Source organism: Bubalus kerabau, chromosome 23, assembly GCF_029407905.1.
Source record: "Bubalus kerabau isolate K-KA32 ecotype Philippines breed swamp buffalo chromosome 23, PCC_UOA_SB_1v2, whole genome shotgun sequence".
NCBI classification, from domain to species: Eukaryota; Metazoa; Chordata; class Mammalia; order Artiodactyla; family Bovidae; genus Bubalus; species Bubalus kerabau.
Window position 1 is genome coordinate 3,250,678 of NC_073646.1, and position 21,997 is coordinate 3,272,674.

Genomic DNA, 21,997 nt, shown 5'->3' on the forward strand with positions numbered 1-21,997 from the left:
CTTCAGGGCAGCCCCCCCTCGGGGGCAGGGGACACAGCCAGAAAGCAAAGGCAGCTCCTCTCCTAGCCCTCCCACCGCCAATAAAGTTTGTAGACCCAATTCCTGCATTTCTCATTTTTATTTGACAGAAAAAGTTGCTCTTGCTGTACAGATTTTAAAAAACCAAAATGCCTTTAAGAAACGTGAAGAAAAGTTGGGGGGAGGGGCCACAACCTCACTGGGAGGCCAGGAGGAGCCAACTGATTTCAACTCCCCTTCCTTCTGGGTGTAACTCACACAGGTCTGCAAGTTCCAAACCATCATCCCCCCAGGAACTCGGGGTTCAAGGGGGGCAGTGCCTCCGAAGTCCTTTCTGAGTCAAAACCTGGGAGTCCCAAACCATATCCTCCTCTCCCACAAATCCCATTCTCATTCCCAACCCACCCCAAACCCCCCAAAACATGTGAACCAGGAAAAACTCACAGAGATTAACATTTCACAGAACAAAGAAAAAAAGGAGGGAGGGAAATAAGGGAGCCCTCCCCAATGGGATGCTGCCAGGGTTGGGGGGGAAGGCAGACAAGGACCCCTTCCCCCAGCTCTGTTGGGAAAAAAGAAGGGCATGCCCCGCAGCTCCAGGACTTGGGGCAGGATGGAATTCCCCTGAAAGGATTCACGGAGACCTGAAACAGAGGAGAATCATCAATGCAGAGGCCCAAGCAGCCCCGCGGCGGTCAGCAGTGTGCCCAGCCCTGGAGTGTGACAAGGACTCACCTTGAGGAGCGGTGCCGCACGGGGCGGGGGCTGGGCGTCTCCTTCCTGCGCTTGTGACCTGGGGAGCGGCTGTCCCCACGCTGGCTTCTCCGGGAACCCCGCTCGCTGCTGCTGCAATGGAGAAGCGTCATGAGACCACACACAGCACATCACCAACATCTGGTACCCTGGAGCCTTAAAACTTCATTCTGCAGAAATCAGCTGCTAGACTGGGCTACCGGCAGGAGAGCACAGTGGCAACTGTACCTCTGCTGGTCCCGCGGCGAGGGCTGGGGTGAGGGGCGGCGGCGCTCAGCGGGCGAATAGCTGAGGGACCGGGAATCCCGGAGGGAGTCTATTGGCTTCCGGGGGCTGCGGGACCTGGGGATCAGAGCAGGTCGCCATAGTGCCACACTCTTCCAAACCCAGCAGCCAACACTCAGGACCACCCCCACCCCACCCCAGGTCCTGACCGCCAAACCTCATACCACACAGGGCCAACCTCAGACCCACCTTCATCCGCTCACTCACCCATCCGCCCGCACACCATCCACCGAGTCCCCCAACAGGCGGGGCACAGGGTGCAGCGGGGGACGCAAAGATAAAGACAGTCCCTGCCCTTGGAGGGGCTCAGTCTGGTGAAGGGAGGCCAAGGGAGGCTCGCTGGGCCCCATGTGTGGGAAGCAGCCCCACAGTTGTACACAGGATGTACACGGGGTCTGGGGACCCAGGGGAGGGAAGACAAGGGCAGGGCAGGGAAGGGGCAGGGCAGTCTTCTCGAAGGTGCTGTTTGAGCGGAGTCTTGCAGAACGAGGAGTTCACCAGGCGGACAAGGGAATTCCAGGCAGGAGGAACAGCATGTCCAAAGGCATGGGGTTCTCCTTAGACTGCAAGGCGCTGTTGAGTGTGGCTGGAGCACAGGGCATGTGTGGGGGCGGGCAGGAGAGGAGAACACAGGGCAGGCAAGGCCAGTTGGTGAAGAGCCTCACACGCCATTCCCGCAGAGGTGGGGCTTTATCCTGCAGGCCACAGGGCGTCCCGGAAGGATTTGTGGAGTGAAGGGAGTAACCAGATGTGCGGTTTTAGAAAGATCCCTCTGGCTACGTGTGGAAGAGAATGGCGTGGAGGCAGGGAGACAGGGAAGAGGCTGTGGACAGAGTCGGGAGAAGATGACGGTGGCCAGACCAGAGCCCTGGTAACAGTAACAGGCTGACTTAAAAGCTAGAATCCCTGGGACCTGGGACCAGGCTGTATGTCACGGGCAGGGAGAGGAAGGAACCTAGGACTCCCCAGTTCTGGCTCACGCACCCGCTTGGATGGCGCAGCCCTCCGCCAGCACAGGGCACAAGAGGAGCAGGCAGGGAGAGGAGAGCCCAACTCCTCCTGTACAGGCAGACACACCCAGGGTCACACCCCACCCTTGTGTCCAGCAAGGCAGCACTCACCTCCGCTCGCCAGGGGGTGGCTTCTTGGGGCTTGCAGGTTTGGGCAAGGCCTGAGGGCCAGGCTTAGCAGGGGAGGGGGAGGAAGAAGTAGAGGAGGAGGAAGAGGAGGATGAGGAGGAGGAGGAGGAGGAAGAAGAGGAGGAGGAAGAGGAGGATGATGATGAAGAGGAGGAGGAGGAGCTGGAACTGGAGCTGCTAGAACGCCTCTTCCGCTTGGCCGGGGCTGGCTCCTGAGGACGGCCCTCTCGAACAGCCTCCTTGGGGGCTGGGGCAGGGCTGGGGACTCTGTGGAAGAAGAGGGTGTCACGTGGAGACGAGCTGCCCCAGCCCCAACCCTACCTTCCTTGGCCTGGAGGAACGGCAGTGGGGGAGGGGTGCTGAGGAAGGCCCTGGGAGCTCTCTGAGCTGAGAGCTGAGCCGGGAGCCTGTGAGCGCATTCTCTGGAGAGCGTGGCCCCAGCCGACCCAACCTCTGCTAACACAAGCAACAGGCTGGGGCCCGCAGCAAAAGGGATCAAGGTTAAACCTCAAGAATGTCCCTGAAGGAGGAATAAGGCCCCTGGGCTCAGGTGTGGAAGCCGAGCTGGGTGGTCTCCGTCCTCGGAGAGGAGAGCCGCAGCTTGGGGAGGCCACTGTGTGTGCGGGTTGGCTGGGGGAGGGGCCGTCCTGCCTGGAGGCAGGGAGAGGGATAGGATGACCTCTGAAGATCCTTCCAGCCCAGGGAGTTCCTCTTGAGGTCTAACTGCCATCCCTCCTGCTGTAAAATTAAGTCCATTTCCTCTAGTTCTGTCCTCTGTAGAGACGGAAAACTTATCATTATCCTCTAGAGAATTAACCTTCGGAGACTTTTACCTGTCCCGTCCCTCCCCCCTTTAACCCCCACCCCAGCATTCTCTTCTACCCCCATCTTAAGGGTCAGGGTCCCATACCTCCTCTCAAAGAGCAAAGAACCTCTGGATAGGGCTTCTCCCTCCCCACTCCCACCAACCATCCCCGAAGCCTTCCCCGTACAAGAGTTCTACAAGTCCCCTCACCTCTTCAGTGCTACCTCAGGTTGCGCGGGAAGGCTCGAGCCCTCCGAGTCACTAGAGCTGGAGCCAGAGGAGGAGGACGAGGACGACGAGGACGACGAGGAGGACGAGGAGGAGCTGGAGGACGAGGAGGACGAGGAACTCCGCCGCTCCTTGGCTGGCTGCAGGGCAGCCAGTGTGGAAGGCTGCTGGGCCCCCGCACAGGCGGGTGGTTCCCCACCCTCTGGGTGGGACACCCCGGGGACAGGGCCAGAGAGCATGCCATTGTGGTCACCAGCAGAGGACGTGGTCTTTGCCACCGTCCCAGAGGAAAGGGACTGAGACCCTGCTACAGGGGTGGTCTGGGCAAGCAAAGATCGAGATTGGTCAGAAAAAGCAGATGGCACAGGGGACCTAGGCCGATCCTGAGCTGGAGGAAGAGCAGACTGTGAGGGAGCCTGGACCATTCTAGAAGCAGGAGACGGAGCCCTCTCAGAGGTCACTCTAGACTGGCTTGGGGCAGATGGCGGGGTTCTGGAGCCTGGGCCCCCTGGTGGGGTTCTGGACCTGGCTCGGTCAAGGAGTGGTGGTGAGGTTCTCCCACTAACACGCTCATAGGCAGAGAGGGGCACCCTGGGGCTGGTGAGGTTTGCACCAGACAAGGCTGGAGCCATTCTAGCACTAGTGAGGTTTGCAGGGGCCAAGGCTGGAGGGGTTCTTGAGCTGGCGATATTCACAGGTGCTGTGGCATGTGCAGACCTAGGACCCACCAGGTTTGCAGGGGCTGGAGCCTGGGGTGCTCTGGAGCTGGACGGATAGTTTGCAGCAGTTGGAGCTGTACCAGAACCCGTGAGACTCAGAGCTGCCAAAGCAGCAGGGGTTCTGGCTCCTGCTAGGTTCACAGCTGGGGCTGTGGGAGTACGAGGGTCAGCGAGGTTCACGGCCGAAGGTGCCACCGCTGTTCTGGGGCTGGCCAAGTTCATGGCTGCTGCTGCAGCTGGTGTTCTGGAGTCAGCCAAGTTGACTGCTGAGGGGAGGGCAGGTGTCCTGGCGCTGGCCAGGTTCATGGCTGCTGCAGAGGCTGCAGGGATCCTGCTGGCAAGACTGGCCGCAGGGGCCGTTCGGAGACTCATGAGAGGCACTGGAGCTGGAACCTGGGACATTCTCGCAGCAAGGCCAGCCGCAGACATGGACGGAGGCGGCCGAGCAGTGCCAAGGCTGATGGCCGTCAGGGCAAGTGCAATTCTTGACTGAGCATGGTTTTCAGGTACAGATGCTCTCGGGTGATCAGGAATTCGGGGACCTGGACCATCCATCATGGAACCACCAGCTTGCTGCAGGACAGACATGGGTGTTCTGGAGCTGCCGAGGGGCTCAAGCACTCCGGGTGACCTACAGCGGTCAAGAGGAGTTGGTGACATGCTAGGACGGCTGAAGCAGCCCATTCTGGAGCTATTGAGAGCTACAGGAGGTGTCCGAGAACCAGAATGGTTTCTTGTTGCTGGAGGAGTAGCAGAACGTGATCGATCGGAACTGCTTCCAGAGGCAGAACGCCTGCGGATGGCCGGAGGAGATCTTGTTAAGGACCGTTTGCCCCGAGTTGTTCGTGGAGTACGGGATCGGGAACGGCGGCGAATAGCAAGTGGCGAGCGACTTCGAGAGCGCTTGCGTGGCAGCAATGGGGTTCGAGACCTGGAGCGGCGCCGAATAGCTGGAGGAGTTCGGGACCTCGATCGGCGGCGTGTCACTGGAGAGGTTCGCGAGCGAGACCTCCTTCGAGTTACTGGAGAAGTGCGAGATCGTGATCTCCTTCGGGTGACTGGGGATGTTCTGGATCTCGATCTTCTGCGAGTGATAGGGGAGGTTCGGCTTCGAGATCGCCTTCTGGTTACTGGTGGAGTCCTAGATCTGGACCTTCTTCGAGTCACTGGTGGCGTTCTAGAACGGGAACGCCGGCGGGTCGGTGTTCTGGACCTTGAACGTCGGCGGGTTACTGGTGGTGTTCTGGACCTAGATCGCCTTCGACTCACGGGCGAAGCTCTTGATCGGGATCTTCGTCTAGTCACTGATGTCCGGGACCTGGATCGTCTCCGACTGACTGGTGAGGTTCGAGACCTGGACCTCCTTCGGCTAACCAGGGGTGTTCTGGACCTGGATCGCCGGTGGGTAGCTGGAGAAGCCCGAGACCTGGAGCGTTTCCACGGTGCTGGTGATGTGCGTGAGCGGGAACGCTTCCGACTGGTTGGGGGTGTCCGAGAGCGACCTCTGCGACGTCGAGAGGAGGTTCTGGAACTCTCCTGCCGAGCAGGAGATCTTGAATGGTAACCAGAGCCTCCCCTCCGACGGCGAGTAACCCGAGACCTCGACCGGCTCCGCTGTCTTCTCCGAGAGGTTGACTGAGAAGATCCAGACCTATCCCGACGTCGGGTGGCCCTGGTTTTCTCCCTCCTCGAGCGGGAACGGGACCTCTGGAGCCCACGAGGCTTTGGTGAAGGAGAACGGCCTCTCCGTGAAGTTGTCTTAGTGCGTGGAGAGGATGCTGAACGCCGCCGGCGTGAGGATCTCGACTTTTCAGCCGGCTCTGGGGAAGACACTGAGGGACTTCTTCGGCGTCTTGGGGGAGTTCTAGAGCGGGTCTCTGGTGAGGATGACGCAGAACGGCTCCTACGGGAGAGCCGGGCCTTCCTAGTCAGCTCAGGAGATGACCGGGAGCTGCGACGCCGCGGCGGAGTACGAGACTTAGTCTTGGGCTCTGGTGATGACCGAGAGCTTCTTCTAGCAGTTCTGGATTTGGGAGGGTGTTCTGGAGAGGACTCGGAACTGCTGCTTCCTTCGGGAGAAGGGCCTCTGCCTTTGCTTGATGAACCTGATCTGCTTCGTCTTGGAAGGACTCGAGGAGCAGGAGCCTTGGGTTCAGGAGAGGAATCAGAACCACTCTGTGCCCTGGGTGCTGCTCTTGGCTTCTCTTTAACCTCAGGGGATGAGCCAGACCTGCTACGCCGAGGAGAAGGCCGGGATTTGCTGTCCACCTCAGGAGAGGATCCAGAGTGACTCCTCTGCCTGAGTGGCATTCGTGTCTTAGCTTTAGAATCTGGAGAAGAGTCTGACTCACTTCTCTCCTGAGGGGATGCACTGGGTTTCCCATCGAGTTCCTGAGAAGATCCAGACCGACGTCTCTGCCCAAGAGGTGTCCTAGCCACAGTCTTCTGTTCAACTGATGACTCTGACCCACTTCTCTCTCTCTGGGGGGTAAGACACTTATTGTTGAGCTCCGGGGAAGATGGAGAACGACTCCTTGGCCTAGGAGTCTGAGGCAAAGCTTTTGGTTCTGGAGAGGAATCACATTCACTTCTCCCCCTGGATGGTGTTCTAGGTATATCTTTCATTCCGGGAGACGACCCAGATAGGCTGTGCCTGGAAGGAGTCCCAGATCCATCTCTAAGTCCTGGGGAAGACCCAGACCTGCTTCTCCTTGAGGGAGTTCTGGGTAAGCCATCTTTCAGTTCAGGAGAAGATGCAGAACTACTTCTTTCCCTTGAAGGTGTTCTGGGTATAGCATCAAGTACTGGCGAAGACACACTCTGGTTTGAAGACATTCCTGCTTTTTCCACCACATCTGGGGATAACTCAGAGCTGCTGTGTCTGGAGGACCTTGTTGATTGTTCTTTCACATCTAGAGATGGATCTGTCTCTAGCTGATTAGGAAAAGGTCCATTCAAATCTTTACCCTCAGGAGAAAATCCAGTATTCATTTCTGCAACAGGGCCTCCTGAGTTTCTAAATTCTAAAGGTGATCCAAAGCTATTCTCCCTGGGAGGAGAGTTTGACAGTTCTTTATGTTCTGGAGAAAAGTGTGGCCCGCTCCAAGCTGAGGCCATTGCAGGGACTTCTTCCAAAGCAGTCTGCAACTGGCTTTGGTCAAGAGTCAAAGGTACAGCAGGCCTTTCTATCTCTGGAGATGATTCAACATTACTTCCAGCAGTTTCTTTACGTTCTGGAGACAAATGTGGCAGAACTTGGTTTGATGATTCTTCAGATTTCTCTACTACCTCCATTAATTCTTCATCTTGGCTTGACTTAGCTAATGTAGAACTTTGGTCTTTTGTATCTGGAGATGACCTACCACCACCACCTCTTTCCCTTGATGGAGTTCTAGGGGTATCTCTGAGTATTGGTGAGGACTCAGGCCTATTCTGCACTGGAGGAGGACTCAATTTGTCTCTCAGTCTTGGAGGTGATACACTAACATCCTCCTGCAGGAGTAAGCCAGTTTTTTCTTTTGATTCAAAAGGCTCTAATCTGCTCTGCCCCAGAAGAGATTTAGAGTCTATGGCAGGATATGAGAACGAGTCGGACTGGGACCTGCTCTGTTCTGGAGATACTTCAGATTTCAGTCTAGGACTTGCTGACAATTCACCTCTTGTTGGAGATCTGGGTGCCAGCTCAGCGACTGGAGATGAGGACCTAGAGCAGCTGCCCTTAGGAGGTGTTTGAGATTTGCTCTGCAGATATGGAGATTCAGAATGACTTGGTCTCATTTCTGGGCTTGAAGTACCAGATCTGGAGTCTGGTGAAGTTGGAGATTGTCCTTTCTGTTGCAGATATGAGGGTGGTGTGCTAGACTTGACTCCTGGACAGAGAGAGAAGGATTCAGAGCAACTCTGTGCTAGAGAATCTTTAGACTTCTCTTGGGAACATGGGGACTTTGATCCAAGATTATGCCCTGGTGGAGTTTGGGGCTTTGCTTTGGGGCACGGCGAAGTAGACCCTGAGTGACTTTGTCTTGGTGGTGTTCCAGGTTTCACTTTGGTATCTGGAGAGGAAGATCTAGAATGGCTGTGTCTTTGCAACAACCTAGATTCTGTCTTAGAGCATGGAGACACTGATCTGCTTTGCCTTGGAGGTGTTTTAGATGTCATCCTACTAGGACTTGGAGAAGAGAAGCCAGAATGGCTTTGGACTGGTGATGTTACTGCCTTCACTTTGGGTCGTGGAGATGACGACCCAGATCGGCTCCGTCTTGGAGGTGTGCCAGATTTCACCCTAGAAGGAGAAGACCCAGAACAGCTATGTCTCGAAGGGGTCCTAGACTTCACCTCAGGGTCAGGTGATGATTCAGAACGGCTCCGTCTCTGTGGCGTTGCAGACTCTTCATTTATCTGGGGACTTGTTACGGACCCTTGCCTTGGTGGCGTTCCAGACTTCATTTTAGGTTGAGGAGAAGAACTGGAATGACTTTGCCTTGATGGTGTTTTAGATTTCTGATTACCAGGCGGAGAAGAACCAGAGCGACTTCGTCTCAGTGGCGTTCTGGATTTAGCTTTGCGTTGGGATGATCCAGAGCGACTGCGCCTTGGTGGTGTCTGAGACTTTTGTTTAGGGCACGGAGAGGACTCTGAAAGGCTTCGCCTCACAGACAAATGGGATTTTGCTTTGGACCTTGGTGAAGAGAGAGACCTGCTCCTCCTAGAAGCAAGCCGCGATTTCTTCATTTCTGGACTTGAGTTGGACCTGCTCCTTCTCTGTGATGTGCGGGATTTGTTCTTCCGCTCTGATGATGAGCCAGACCTGCCCCTTCTTTGTGGTGTTCTAGAGTGAGATCTTCCCCGTCTAACTAGGCTTCTACTACGGGATCTTCCCCGTCTTGCTGGTGTCCTAGACTGTGATCTCCCTCTCCTGTTTGGGGTTCTAGAGCGTGACCGGCCACTTCGTCTAGCTGGCGTTCTAGAGCGTGACCGGCCGCTTCGTCTTGCTGGTGTTCTAGAGCGTGAGCGCCCACGCCTGGCTGGGGTTCTGGAACGTGACCTGCCACTTCTCCTGGCTGGTGATCTACTACGAGACCTCCGTCGTACAGGTGATCGGGTCCTAGATCTGCGCCTAGCAGGGGTTCTAGACCGAGACCTGCCTCTCCGGGCGGGTGTTCTAGATCGTGACCTCCGCCTGGCAGGTGTTCTAGATCGTGACCTCCGCCTGGCAGGTGTTCTAGACCGAGACCTGCCTCTCCGGGCAGGTGTTCTAGAACGAGATCTGCCCCTAGTTGCAGGGGATCTAGAGTGTGACCTGCCTCGTCTTGCTGATCTAGACCTGCCTCTTCTCTGTGCATTTCTGCTCCTGGACCAGCCTGGTCGCTGAGCAGACCTAGAGCGGCCACGTCGCTGGGGGCTTCTAGATCGTCCCCACCTCTGTGCAGAACGCGATCTACGCCACTGAGGCGACCGGGACCGAGAATGACCTCTCTTGGTAGGGGTTCGAGACCGAGACCGCCCCCTCTTATTGGTGGTAGGACTACGGGACCTCCCCACCCTACGGGAAGGAGTATGAGAATGTGACTTAGCCCGTTTTGCTCGGCCATGAGAGCGACTCTTGGATGCAGGAGAAGAACTCTCTCGGCGGGACCCAGGAGCTGGTGCCAGTTTAGGGCTTTCAGGGGAAGAGCTGGCATGCCGAGAAACTTTGGTAGGTTGAGGGGATGGTGGGCAGCTCTCTGAAGAAGATTGGGGAGGTTTCTCAGGAGACTTAGGTGGTGAATGACCCTGGGCTGGAGAAGCCTCAGAAGGGGGGTTCACTGGCTCCTGACTTAAGGGGGTTGTTGCAAGGGGTTGTGGGGAGCCGCCATGTTGCTCAGCAAGGAGCAGAGCGGGAGCCGGTGGTTCTGGCCCTGTGTTGCTCCTTTCCGGAGAAGGACTAGGTCGAACTGCAGATTTCTAAGAGTGGAAAAGAGAGTAGGGGTAGGGATAATGTAAGCACCAAAACTTCCTATCATCTGTAAGGTCCCAACACCCCTTCCAATGAAACACCTTTTCCTCACCACAGGCAGTCACATTCATTCAATAATCACACAGTACAAAATACAGTTAAAAACATGAAAACAGAGTCTATAATAATCTCAAGAGTCATCTACTCTAGAAAAAAACAATGCAATCTAATGTACTATTAGTTCACAACAACCACTATAACATGCTGAATGCAGAAGAGTATTTTTAAATGTAAAGATAAAGCAATTTCCCAAAGTGACTGACTTTACCCTTTAAAAATAACATTAAAGGGAAAAAAAACTGTTTGAGAACATGGCACGTGAATAACAAAAACTAGGATAAAGTATAGGAAAACACAGAAAAAGAGACCAAGTTATAAAAACCTTAAAACATAAGCCAAGAGAAATAGGAAGTAAATTATGTTTCTGAGGCGATCGAACTTGCAGTTTGGAAAAGCAACTCTGGAGAACATGAAAAATAACAGGAGAGCTACAACTTTATCAAAGAGCAATTAAAAATATATTGTGATGATAGAAATAAGAAAACATGATTAGGGTCTGAATTAGAATAGCAAGTATAAACAGAGAAGGCAATGGCAACCCACTCCAGTACTCTTGCCTGGAAAATTCCATGGACAGAGAAGCCTGGTAGGCTGCAGTCCATGGGGCCGCTTCACTGAGCGACTTCACTTTCACTTTTCACTTTCATGCACTGGAAAAGGAAATGGCAACCCACGCTAGTGTTCTTGCCTGGAGAATCCCAGGGACGGCGGAGCCTGGTGGGCTGCCGCCTATGGGGTCGCACAGAGTCGGACGCGACTGAAGAGACTTAGCAGCAGCAGCAAGTATAAAAGAAAAGGTATGGAAAAAATATTTCCAAAAGTAGTTTTCAGACTGCAAGCAGCAACTCAGTGGACTGAGAAATTTTAGTAAGCCACAACCAGCATTTAATGAAATAAATACTAGAGACACTGAATAGTAAATGGCTAATAAGTGTAAAGAAAATTTTTTGTTGCGAGTTTTATCTTACATTTACAAACACAACAGTAAGGTAAAACCTATTTATTAATACCTAGTGAAGTTTGAAAGTCACAATTCTAAATGATTTGCAGATGCAAAAGAGAGCTTTATGAATACCAAGAGACAAATCAGAAAACAAAACGTGATCTTACTTCTTCCTTAACTTTGAACAGCTATCCTGAATCCACAGCCTTGCAACCCCAAGAACATCCATTAATTCAGGAACATACCTCCTTCTTGTCTTTGTCTTCACAGGGACTGCTAGGCTGCTTTGTAGAAGGCTCCGGACTACTAGGCTGCCCTATGTTGGTAGTACCTGGTTCCCTGGGCGGTACATCTCCCTCCCCTCGACGCCCCAAAGCAGGCGAAGGACTTCTTCCAGTCAAGGCAGTTGTATGGGTTTTAGCTGCAGCACTTCGAGACCTGCGAGAGGTAATTGAGGACGGGAAAAGAGAAAGAAAATCAGTTCAGGAGAGAACAGAAAACCCCCTCCCCAGCTCCCATCTACCTTTCCTGACTATAACCCTTCTCCAAAAAACCTTCTCTCACTCACAAGATTCAAATTACTCATATTGAAATTCAGGTCCAGTTCATTTTGCTCCTTCTCTTCTCAACATCAATCCCCAAAAAATATTCTCCCTCTACCCCTTCATATTTACCTCCCCCAAACCTCCCAGAACCCTCCACCCAGTCCATTCCCTACCCGCTTCATTCACCACTCACCTCTGAGCCCACCTCCTTCAGGAAGCCTTCCCCGATTAAGGAAGCCAGGGTAAGGATTCCTTCCTCCCCCAGACACCACGAACAAACCACCCCCCCCCTATTCTGGCAGTCCATATATATCAGAACAAAACAAAAAATAACAAAATAAATAAAATAAACAAAAACAAAAAAACAAAAAAAAGAGAAGGGGAAATGTATATGTCTGTCCATCCTGTTGCTTTAGCCTGTCAGCTCCTAGAGGGCAGGGACCGTGTCTTCCGAATGGTCTGTGCAGCGCCTAGCACACCGTGGGCGCTCAATAAATATTAAATTGATTAACCCACGAGTCCCTCTCCCTCCCTTCCTCCTGGACCACCCCTTACCGACTGCGGGAAGTATCTGAAGAAGAAGCAGAGTCAGCAGAAGTTGAACGGTGGGCCCGTCGGCTCTTGGGGGCTGGAGTTGTACTTCGAGATCTGCAGAAAGACCAATATCACAGCTCAGGGTACTGTCAAAGGTCTACAAGGTTCCCCTTATCCATCCCTCAACCTTCTACTGGACTGCCCTATCCCCAAGTGGCACTCATCTACCCATTAAGCAAATTTCCCTCTAATTTACTCACCGCTTCCGCTTCTTGTCCTTAGATTTACGTTTGCTCTTTGGAGTAGGAGACCTGGGAAATAAGGCAAGATTATTTAAAATAAAAATCATTTTTAAAGAAAAAAACAACCAAAAGTAGAAAGGGAAGAACTGTTATTCAGGAGAATCAACAGCAGGGAATCAAGGAACTGAGCTTTAAGGAAAAAAAAAAAGAGCAAACAAAGCCATCAGGTAGCAATGGCTCACCACTTCATGTGCCCTGTCCTCCCTATGCCACAAAGAGCTCTTACCTATGCTTCCTTTTCTTGGATTCAGATTCTGACCTGCGGATAAAAAATAAATAAAACATAAACCATTATCTATGCCTGAACTCACCAAGCTTCTCCCATCACTCCATGTACGCCCACTTCATACCTGTGCTTCTTCTTCTTAGAACTCTTCTTCCTCTCTCGTCGAGGAGAGCTGCTCTCTGACCTGCTAAACATGGGTTCAGAAACAGGGTCATTCAGCTTGCCTCCTTCCCTGGCCCACCCTACTTACGATCCATCCTCAGAAGGCTGCACAGAACAACTCCAACAGCACCTATGTGCCAGACCTACACCCAGAACTTTACTCTCTAAGCAGCATAAGTACCTATAACAACAAACCTCAAAACAGAACACAGTACCAAAATTCTGATCAATTTTGTACAGCTACACAATCAACCCTTCCCCACTGAAGCAGCACACATATTTTTGCTCTCAGCTGAGACCTGAATGGTAACTCCTCTTCCCTGACTTTCCTGACAACTCCCTCCTGCTTCCTAGAAATAAAAATCCTCTATTTCCAAAGAGAAAAAGCCTGACAGGTGCGGTCCTCTGGCTACTAAAATAACTTCCCAACTAACTTACCGTCCTCGATCTTTCTTCTTTTTCTTCTTCTTTTGCTTTGGCGTTGGTGAGCGAGAACTGCTAGACTCCCGGACAAGACTGAGTGAAGACGAAAAGAAGCCAAGATGGGTGCTAAGATGAATTTTCTGAGACATTTCAACTTCAGAACAAAATCTTAAGAATATGAGAAGAAATAATCCACACACAAAAAATGGAGCAACGCATTTAGAATTAGGAAGAGAAACTGACACTAATCTCATGTACCTGTAAGGTTTGGGAGGCTCAGGAGCTGGTTGTTTAGCTTCTCGAGCACGACGCTGGGGATCAAAAGAGCTGCCATCCACATAGGAATCACTGATGCCAAAGGCAGCTCGGAGTCGCTCATTCTTCTTCTCATTCAATTCTGCCAACTGGTGAGTCTCAGTTACCCTAGAGAAGAAAAGGTCAAAGGTCTAAAGGAGACAGACAACAAAATGCAGTCACATTCACACAACTGCAGGCATGGACCAAACAGCCATGAGAAAAGGCAGACGAGAGCAAGGAGAAAGTCCACAATAAGGAGAGAGAACAGCAAAAGCAGAAGAGAATCCAGAGAAAATGGAGAGGGAAACACTCACGCTGGCCTCTGCCCTGGGTTCTCCTCCTTCCCCCCAGGGTTCACATCCTTCTCCAGCAACATGAGTCGAAAGGTCGCCACTTTTTCCTGAATTTGCTGTTCCTCGTACCTGAAGAACAAAAGCCTTCAGGGTTAGAGCCTGACCAGACACTCTCCCCAGACCCGGGTTTACAATTCCCTCATTCCCAGCAGGACCCCTTCCCTTTCCATGCACACATAAAATGTTTCACTCACTGTCACCCAAAGGGCCCTCCTATCAAATTCTGCTCTTTTCCTGTAATCTTTCTTCCCTCCACTGACTACACCCTCTAGAACAGTGGATTTTAAACATGCTACACTCCGGGGCCAAAAGAGGAAAGTTAAGCAGGCAGAGTTCCAAGTGTTCCTCCCCAACTTCAATCAACATGAACAGGTCTTTCATTTCATGGGATTCCAAAGTAACATGCATTGTTAAAAAAAAAAAAACAAAAACAAAAAACAGGGGGGACGCCACTGCTGAAGTTTGAAAACCACTGCTCTAAAAGGTTTTCTGCCTGAACGTGCTCCTTTTCCACAAATCTCACTTCCCTACCCAACTCATGATCCCCTTTATCCAGATGTTATTCCAATTTCCTGTTTTCTTTCCTTTGCTACTCTCCAAGGCCTTACATCCATTCACCTTCCTTTTCTCTACCAATGACAACACATATCAGCTTACCAAGCTCTTGTGTCTTGCCTGGTCTGCTTCCCCACCTCTCCCTTAAAGCATGTATTTCTCAATGGCCCCTCTCATTCCCCCTGTGCCTTCATCTAAATAATTCAGACTCTCTCAGGCTCCCTTTTATGTTCCAGACACAGGTTCCACTTTGAACTGCCCCTCAACTCCTTTCAATTCGCTATCTTCTTTACCGCCTCCCCTCCTACAACTCACTTCTCTCCAGGCCTCTTTCAACTTGCCCAACGCTCCCTACAGCCCACCTAACTCCCCGGCTCTGCACTCGCTGGGTGCGTGGCTCTCCCCCAGACCTCCCTACCCCTGCTCCTCCATCATCTCCTCCAGCTCGAGGCATCGCAGCTCCACGCGCCGCTTGCGCTCGTGGTCCAGGATGTCAGGATTAGGCCGCTTCACCAGGGCAGCCTCCAGGCGCCGCAGTTCCTCCTCTCCCTTGTAGTCAGGCCGCTCACCCCGGCGGCCCCGCACCAGGGACAGGTTGCGCTGGACGTAGCCGTTGGTGCCGCTGCCCCGGGGCGTCGGCAGCCCGATCCCGTTGTACATGGCCCCGTGCCCGGGGGGGCACCACCGCTCCTGAGGGGGAGCGGGGAGACACGGGTCAGGCCCCTGGCCCCAAACTAGCCACTCACCACCACCCAAATCCCTGCTCTTCTTCAAACCTACTTCAACAGGTCTCTCCACACTAAACCTCCTTTGGCTGCATAATCCTCCTGGTCTCCTAAACAAACCCTTCCTTCATCCTTCCCTCACTTTCTTTCCACCAAATCAAGACCAGCTCTTACAGTCTTTACCCTCGATGTGCAAAAGCCACTTCTGTTTGTACCTAGCTTTTCCTTACCCACCCCAAAGATCCAATTTCTCCCAAATTTCTCCACACTATCCCTTTATTCTCCTTTGAACCCAATATGCACAAGTGATATCTTTACCAACTATTCTGATTCCTAACCCTTGTCAACTGACTGAGGCCTCCAAACAGGGCACAACAAACACCAACAAAAAATAAAAACAGAGAGAGAGAGAAAGAGATCTGTGGCACACAATGGCCTGCAGTCAAGTCTAGAGTCTTCCAAGAACTAACCTAAGCATTTCAGGCTAGCTACCCTGAACGTAGTCAGAAATTATGAATACAAATTGACTCAAGAACCCCTAGATATCCAAAAGGAGGCCTAACCTAAAAGGCCAGCACGCACTGCAGAAACACATGAAGCCTAGATACGTAATCCTCATATACTTCATCTCTCAGGTAAGGGGCATGTCTAATCAACTATCCTGACTAATATGTTATTTCCTCAATTTCCTTCCCAATAGGATTTCTCACGTGGTTTGTGGCTCACCCAAGTCTCCCTAGCTCCTGTTACAAGACTGCGTTTTCAACTCAACACTCTATGTGTATCAAAGGGGCCTCTAGTCCCACTGTTCCCCATACCTTCTCTACATCCTTTCCCCACACTTAAGTCACAAAAACCCCACTCTTTCTCCCTCTTCTTCATTAAAGTCAAACTGCTGACTTTCTTTAACAGTCCCCTCATTATCTTACTTCCTACTTTTTCTCATCCAGCCCCACATGACTCTGAAAAAACCCTCAAATGCTAGTTTTTTCCTGATTAGGTTTCTTGACTACAGACTCTATTCCTTTCTCCTGCTCTATGTACTCTCTTTCTTCTCCAACTCCTCCTGTCCAAGATAGTTTCACAAGGGAAATGCGTGAGTGAAAAGGACCCCAGGAAAAGAACCCAAGGAACAAAGTGGAGATATTAGTGAAGGCAGAAGGAAAAGAACACAGAACTGGATAAAAAGGAAAGTTTCATTTAAAATACTCTGGAAGAAACATTATACAAACACCTGGAAAAATGTACTAACCTCTCCCTTTATAGGTAGATGTTGAATAAAAAGAAGACAGCTCAACTCTAGAACAGTTTGGTACCCCTTACCCCCAACTCTAAGGCTGGGTCCCTACCCAATCCCAGTTGCAGACTCTAGAGATCTGAAAACAAAATAAAAAAATAACCATATTGGGGGAAAGGATGATGCTAAATCTAGGAAAGGCAAACGAAATTGAGTGAAATGAAAAATTTCTTCATACTACAAGAAATCTTCCAACCTTCACCTTTACTTTCTCAAAATTTCTCCTTACTCTTAAGCTAGATTTTCTCTGGCTCTCTATACCCTACCTAGTTTCTGCTTCCCTTGCAGAAAGCTTCTGACCTGCAATTAATTCTTCAGTTTAACCATTCACCCACACTTCCATACCACCTCACACAATAATCCTCCCACTCCCTGGAAAAGGATAACCAGCAGCTGCTAAGCAAAGGGTATTCAATCACAACAGACTACTTTTAGAGAATGACCCAGCAAAGAAAACAAACAAAAAACAGGAACACCATGGCATCCAAGACAATGCTCAAAAAGGACAGATGGACAAGAGAAGTGTATCAATAATACATATACACAAATCACCAAAACCTAAATGGAGATACTTAAAACTGGGATCCACGGACTATAGGCATGCAAAAGTCACCCAAGCTAAAGGCAGATAGTAAAAGCAAGCTGCAAAAGAAGATAAAAAGCAGTTTTTTCTGTTGGAGAATTATCACATGTTAAACTAACAAGACAAAAGGAGTCTTAAAATTAAGTATTATGACAGTCAATGAAAGAAACGCACCAAAAAGGGAGCGGAGGGTGAGGAAAATGAAACTAAGTAATACGTAAGCCCATCAAGTTCAGCACTGGGGCACCATAGTAGCTGACTAGGGACTATGGAACCCAAAAAGCTTAAGTACTAGTTCAGTAAAAGAGGCCTAGATTCAACACACTCAAAAGGAAAGACAACACAACTTTTAAAATTTGTGACCCAAAAGCTATCTTACATAAGCGTTTGCGTGAAAACCAAGGTCTGGAAGAGTTTTTAGTCAAATTATAACAAAACCCTGCGCTTTCTCAAGAAAGGGCTGGCAGCCGTCTCTCCAGCTTCAACACAACTTTGGAGGAGATCATGAAAAGGTGCAAAAAAAAAAAAGAAAAGAGCACGTGGTCTGCCTTAACATACCTAAACTGAATACTTAATTAAAAATAACAAAAAAAAAAAAAAAACGTTTTGAACGCTTCGCTTCTTAATACTTCACGGCAGACAGTAACGAATCCAAAATGCCTAAATCTAGGAGACATCTAGTTCAAGACCTTCTTTGCACAGCCTGAGCCGCCAAGACCTATTTTCGGCCTTGAGGGATGGGGGAGGGGGCTGCGCGGCGCCCGGTAGTCTGGGAGGCTCAGGGCCAGACCCAAGCCCCGGGGAGGGCCGGACGGGCCGGACGCCGGCGAGACGCGGGGCAAAGGAGCCGACAGCCGGCCCCCGCCGCCGCAGCCCCCTCCCCGCAAACAAGATGTCGGCAAGGACAGCTGCAACAGGGCCTCGTCGCCGCACGCGTCCGGGAGACGAGAAGCCCGAGTCGCGCGCTACCCACTCCTCGCCGAGAACGCGCGCGAGCCCAAGTGCACTCGGCGGCGCGCGCCGTTGCCATGGGGGAGGGGGAATAAAAGCCCGCGCGCGACAAGAACCGCGGGAGAGGGGGAGGGGAGGCAGGCGAGCAGGGACGTCCGCGCGAGCTAGGGACGGCGAGCGCGCGTGCGCGCGGCGGCCTGGGCCGTTCTCCGCGCGCTTTGGCCTGGCGCCGGGGCTACCGCCCCTCCCCCACCCGGCTCGCTCGCTCCCTAACCCTCTCACCCGCCGCCGCCTCCGCCCGCCGCCTCCGAGGGGGAGAGGTGCTGCCGCAGATCGAGCTCCTGAGTCCTTCGGGGCCTGGAGCCGCGGCCCTGCCTCGCCTGTCCGCCCGACTCAACCGACACCGCCGCCTCCTCGCTTCCTCAGGGGCCGCAGCGGGCTCCGACTGCGCCACTCGCACCCCGCCTGGGCCGCGTTGCACGTCAGCACGACCAACTAAACGCGTCAGCACGCAACCGCGCGCGTCGCAAGGCCCGCCGGGAACGGTAGTACGCTCCGCGGCCTTGTGCGCAGGCGCGGAATCAGCACGGGATGTGTAGTTCCTTGAGTCCCGAAGGAGATTCAACTCTGTTGTCGATGAACTACGAGTCCCGTCAGCCAGTTGCGAGGAGGGTCTGGGGAGCGGCCCGGAGCAAGCAGCGCATTCCAGGGGGTTTCCGACGGGGAGCAGGACACAGGGCCTAGGGACGCTAGCCCTCGATCGAGCCCGCCTTCGGCCCAGAGCATCCTGGGAGTTGTAGTTCTAGCGTGGCGTGGAACCCGTAGGTAGCTTCGCTCTCCCCCGCCCCCACCATGAGGCCGCCATTTTGTCTCCCCATGTTAGGAGGCAATGGGCCCGAGGCCAATAACACCGCTAACTCCAAGTGACCGCACGCCTCCCTGCGTGAGCCCGGGGGCCATGCTGCACCCATCATTCCGGACCCAGGAGTACCCGCTCCCCAGACCCCGGGCGGCGGACACCCCGGTAATCCCAGAGCCCAGCTACAGGCCCAGGGCTTGAGCCAAGAGCTGAGCCGGCAGACCGTGGTGTTCGCAGCTTCCATCCGCTGAACCGGGCTGGCTGCCCCTGAGGAATGATTTTTTTTATGACTACGAGTAAGGGGGCCAGACAGAGGTGCAATTTTCTCCTGCAGAACATGAGGCGTGTTACATACGTGGCAGGGTAAAAACGTTACAACACCCCCCCACACACCCCGCCCCAAGTTTGTCAGCCCTCTGCAGAATGTCTTAGGTTAATGTTTTTAAGTCCGTTTTGCTTGAGCCTGAGGACCAGACAGTCTCCCTCAGAGCAGAGTTGGGAGAAGCTGAGTTTTTCAGGCAGGCCAGTCGTCTGGGTTATCTGTTTGGGGTGGGGGTGGGGGCAGCCTATACCAGCAGCCACTTAATGAACTGTGGTCCCTTTGACTTTGTATCTGATGTTACTAGGTTTTCTTTGTAATCGTGGAAAGATAAACTCACCTCATATGCTGGAGCGGGGCAACCTACCGCTTGGTGTAGGAGCTGTAGCTTTTGGCCTAAAGGTGCCGGGGCTGATATAATCTTAGCTTCTTGAACTCCTGGCAAGTGTTTACCGGAGTTGGACGCATCTTTGGAGTGATTTATGGCAAAGTGGAAAAGCCTGTCCTTTCTGAGCTTAAGCTGATATTTCTCAGGTGAGGGTGAAGGTGATAGTTTCTTAAAACCCACTACCTTCAGTAAGACCCTTTCCTGTAACCAAATTCCCAATGATATTCTTCCCAAGAGATAGGAGGGTAGGAGGTGGGGCACAATCTTTCAAAAAATGATATATCCTGAGGACCCGAGATAAACACTGATTAGAATTAAATGGGTTCAAGATGGCAGACAAGTCAACTTTGACTAGAATGTGATCCTCAGTATACACTCATTTTAACATACCAGTGAGCTAGATGACCCACGGAGAGGACCCATGACAGTTCAAAGCCACCCATCAAAGACCAAAAACTGGGCAGTGGTCCAATTCCTGGAAATCTCTGCCCCTTGCCCAAATTAGTTGGAAGAATCCTCCCACTCATTAGCCTATGAAATTACCCAGTCCATAAAAGCTAACTACACCACCTTGTGAGGCTGGGCTCACCCTCTGAGATGGCCCACACTCTGTGGATTGAATTTCTCTCTAAATAAATTAACTTCTTATATATCACTATCTCTCGCTGAGGTGGTGTTTTTTTGTTTTTTGTTTTTTCCAGTTTATTGATTTAATTGGAGGACAATCACTTCACAGCAATGTGGTAGCCCCTGCCACAGGACAGGGATCAGCCAAGGGGCATGTTCACACCCCTGCTCTGCCATCCTGATCTCACTGAGTTCTTTTTGCCAGGAGACACCAAGAATCTGTGCTTCATTAGGCCCTGAAACCAGGTGTGTAATCTTAGTTGGAAAGCTGTGGGTTTGAGTCCCAAGCAGAGTTTTGGCTGAGTTCAAATCCCAGCACGTGGGTTCAAGTCCCAATCTGAGGTGAATAGTTTCACCTGTATTTACTGAATATTTTGTGCTAAGCTCTGTATGTGAATCACTGCATTTAATGCTTGTGAGAACGTCCTATTCCTATGAGAAAAGGATGGCTTATGAGAACTACGACTTCATTTACGTACCCACAGTCTGTGTGCCCGGTTGTTCAGTTGTGTCCAACTCTTTGCAACCCCATGGACCCTAGTCCACCAGGCTCCTCTGTCCATGGAATTTCCCAGGCAAGAATACTGGAGCAGATTGCCATTTCCTACTCTGGGGGATCTCCCCAACCCAGGGCTCGAACCCACATCTCCTGCATTAGCAGGTGGATTCTTTACCACTGTGCAACCTGGAAAGCCCACATATCCACAGTATGGTTTTCAAAATAAAGTAACATTGAAATAATCTACAAACTTGATATAGAGGTGTTATCAATTGTTCTGATAATATCCTGAATAGCAAAAGAAAATTCAAAATCATAAATGTTGCGTTCTTAGACATCTTAATCCGGAAGGGTTGCTGATTCTTTGTAATTCATGGCATTACCATCTTTGAAGAGTACAAGCCATTTCTTTTGTAGAAGGTCCCTCCATGTGGGTATGTCTGGTGTTTCATCATAGTTTTAAAATGCAGGTTACACATTTTTGGCAGGAAGACCAGGGAAGTGATACATGTTCTCAGTGTACAGTAGGAAGAGACACGTCTGCCCAGTAGTTGCATTTCTGCCAACACTGACTTTGAGCTGATTCAGATCATTTAGTTAAGAAGGAGTCAACCAATTTTCTCATGAAATTTCTAGTTTGTGAAAGTGAAAAAGTGTAAAAGGGTTTGTTGTTCAGTGATGTCCAACTCTTTTCAACCCTGTGGATTATAGCCCACCATGCTCCTCTGTCTATGAAATTCTCTAGGCAAGAATACTGGAATAGATAGCCATTCCCTTCTCCAGGGGATCTTCCCAACCCAGGGGTCAAACCCAGGTCTCCTGCATCGCAGGCAGATTCTTTACCATCTGAGCCACCAGGGAAGCCCTACTGTTTTATATATGAGCACCTAAATTGTTTCCAGTGTTTTGTGATCACAAACCATGCTGCAATGAGTAACCAGGTGCATACATATTTTCATATTTGTTGGGGTATATATCTTCAAGGTGGGCTTCCCAGGTGGGTCAGTGGTAAAGAATCTGCCTGTAATGCAGGAGACCGGGGTTCAATTCCGAACGGGAAGATCCCCTGGAGGAGGAAATGGCAATCCCTCCAGTGTTCTTTTTTTTTTTTTTACCCTCCAGTATTCTTGCCTGGAAAATCCGATGGACAGAGGAGCCTATTGGGCTACAAGGCTATAGGGTCGCAACAACAGTATCTTCAAGGGAAATTCCTAGAAGTTGGATTGCTAGGGCAAAAGGTAAAGACAAACAGTTTTGTTAGTAAGGACTGATCCCTCTCTGTAAGGGTTGTACCAGTTTGCATTCCCACTGGCAGAATATAGAGAGGGCCCGTTTCCCACTGCTTCACCAATGGACTACCTCACAGTGCTTTTCCATTTTGGCTAACCTCATAGGTCAGGAGTGTTA

General features: G+C 51.5%; 1 protein-coding gene across 17 annotated transcripts; it reads right to left on the reverse strand.

Annotated features, from left to right (window-relative positions):
* Positions 1-99: 99 nt before the first annotated feature.
* SRRM2 (serine/arginine repetitive matrix 2) lies at positions 100-20,268 on the reverse strand. 17 transcript variants are annotated; one of them, XM_055562593.1, is made up of 15 exons: positions 19,417-20,266; positions 14,761-15,032; positions 13,749-13,856; positions 13,396-13,560; positions 13,153-13,230; positions 12,677-12,739; positions 12,553-12,585; positions 12,285-12,335; positions 12,046-12,138; positions 11,191-11,383; positions 3,211-9,890; positions 2,178-2,462; positions 1,000-1,113; positions 754-864; positions 100-662 (listed from the first exon to the last, which is right to left on the reverse strand). In XM_055562593.1, the coding sequence occupies exons 2-15, from the start codon at positions 15,000-15,002 to the stop codon at positions 653-655; spliced, it is 8,226 nt and encodes a 2,741-aa protein (XP_055418568.1). In that variant the 5' UTR covers positions 15,003-15,032; positions 19,417-20,266; the 3' UTR covers positions 100-652. The 17 variants fall into 17 exon arrangements, 13 of the variants coding, with proteins under 13 accessions (XP_055418568.1, XP_055418571.1, XP_055418570.1 ...); XM_055562596.1 differs by lacking the exon at positions 19,417-20,266 and adding an exon at positions 18,181-18,586 and having other exon boundaries at positions 12,677-12,736; XM_055562595.1 differs by lacking the exon at positions 19,417-20,266 and adding an exon at positions 18,181-18,586 and having other exon boundaries at positions 754-861.
* Between the last annotated feature and the right edge of the window lie 1,729 nt (positions 20,269-21,997).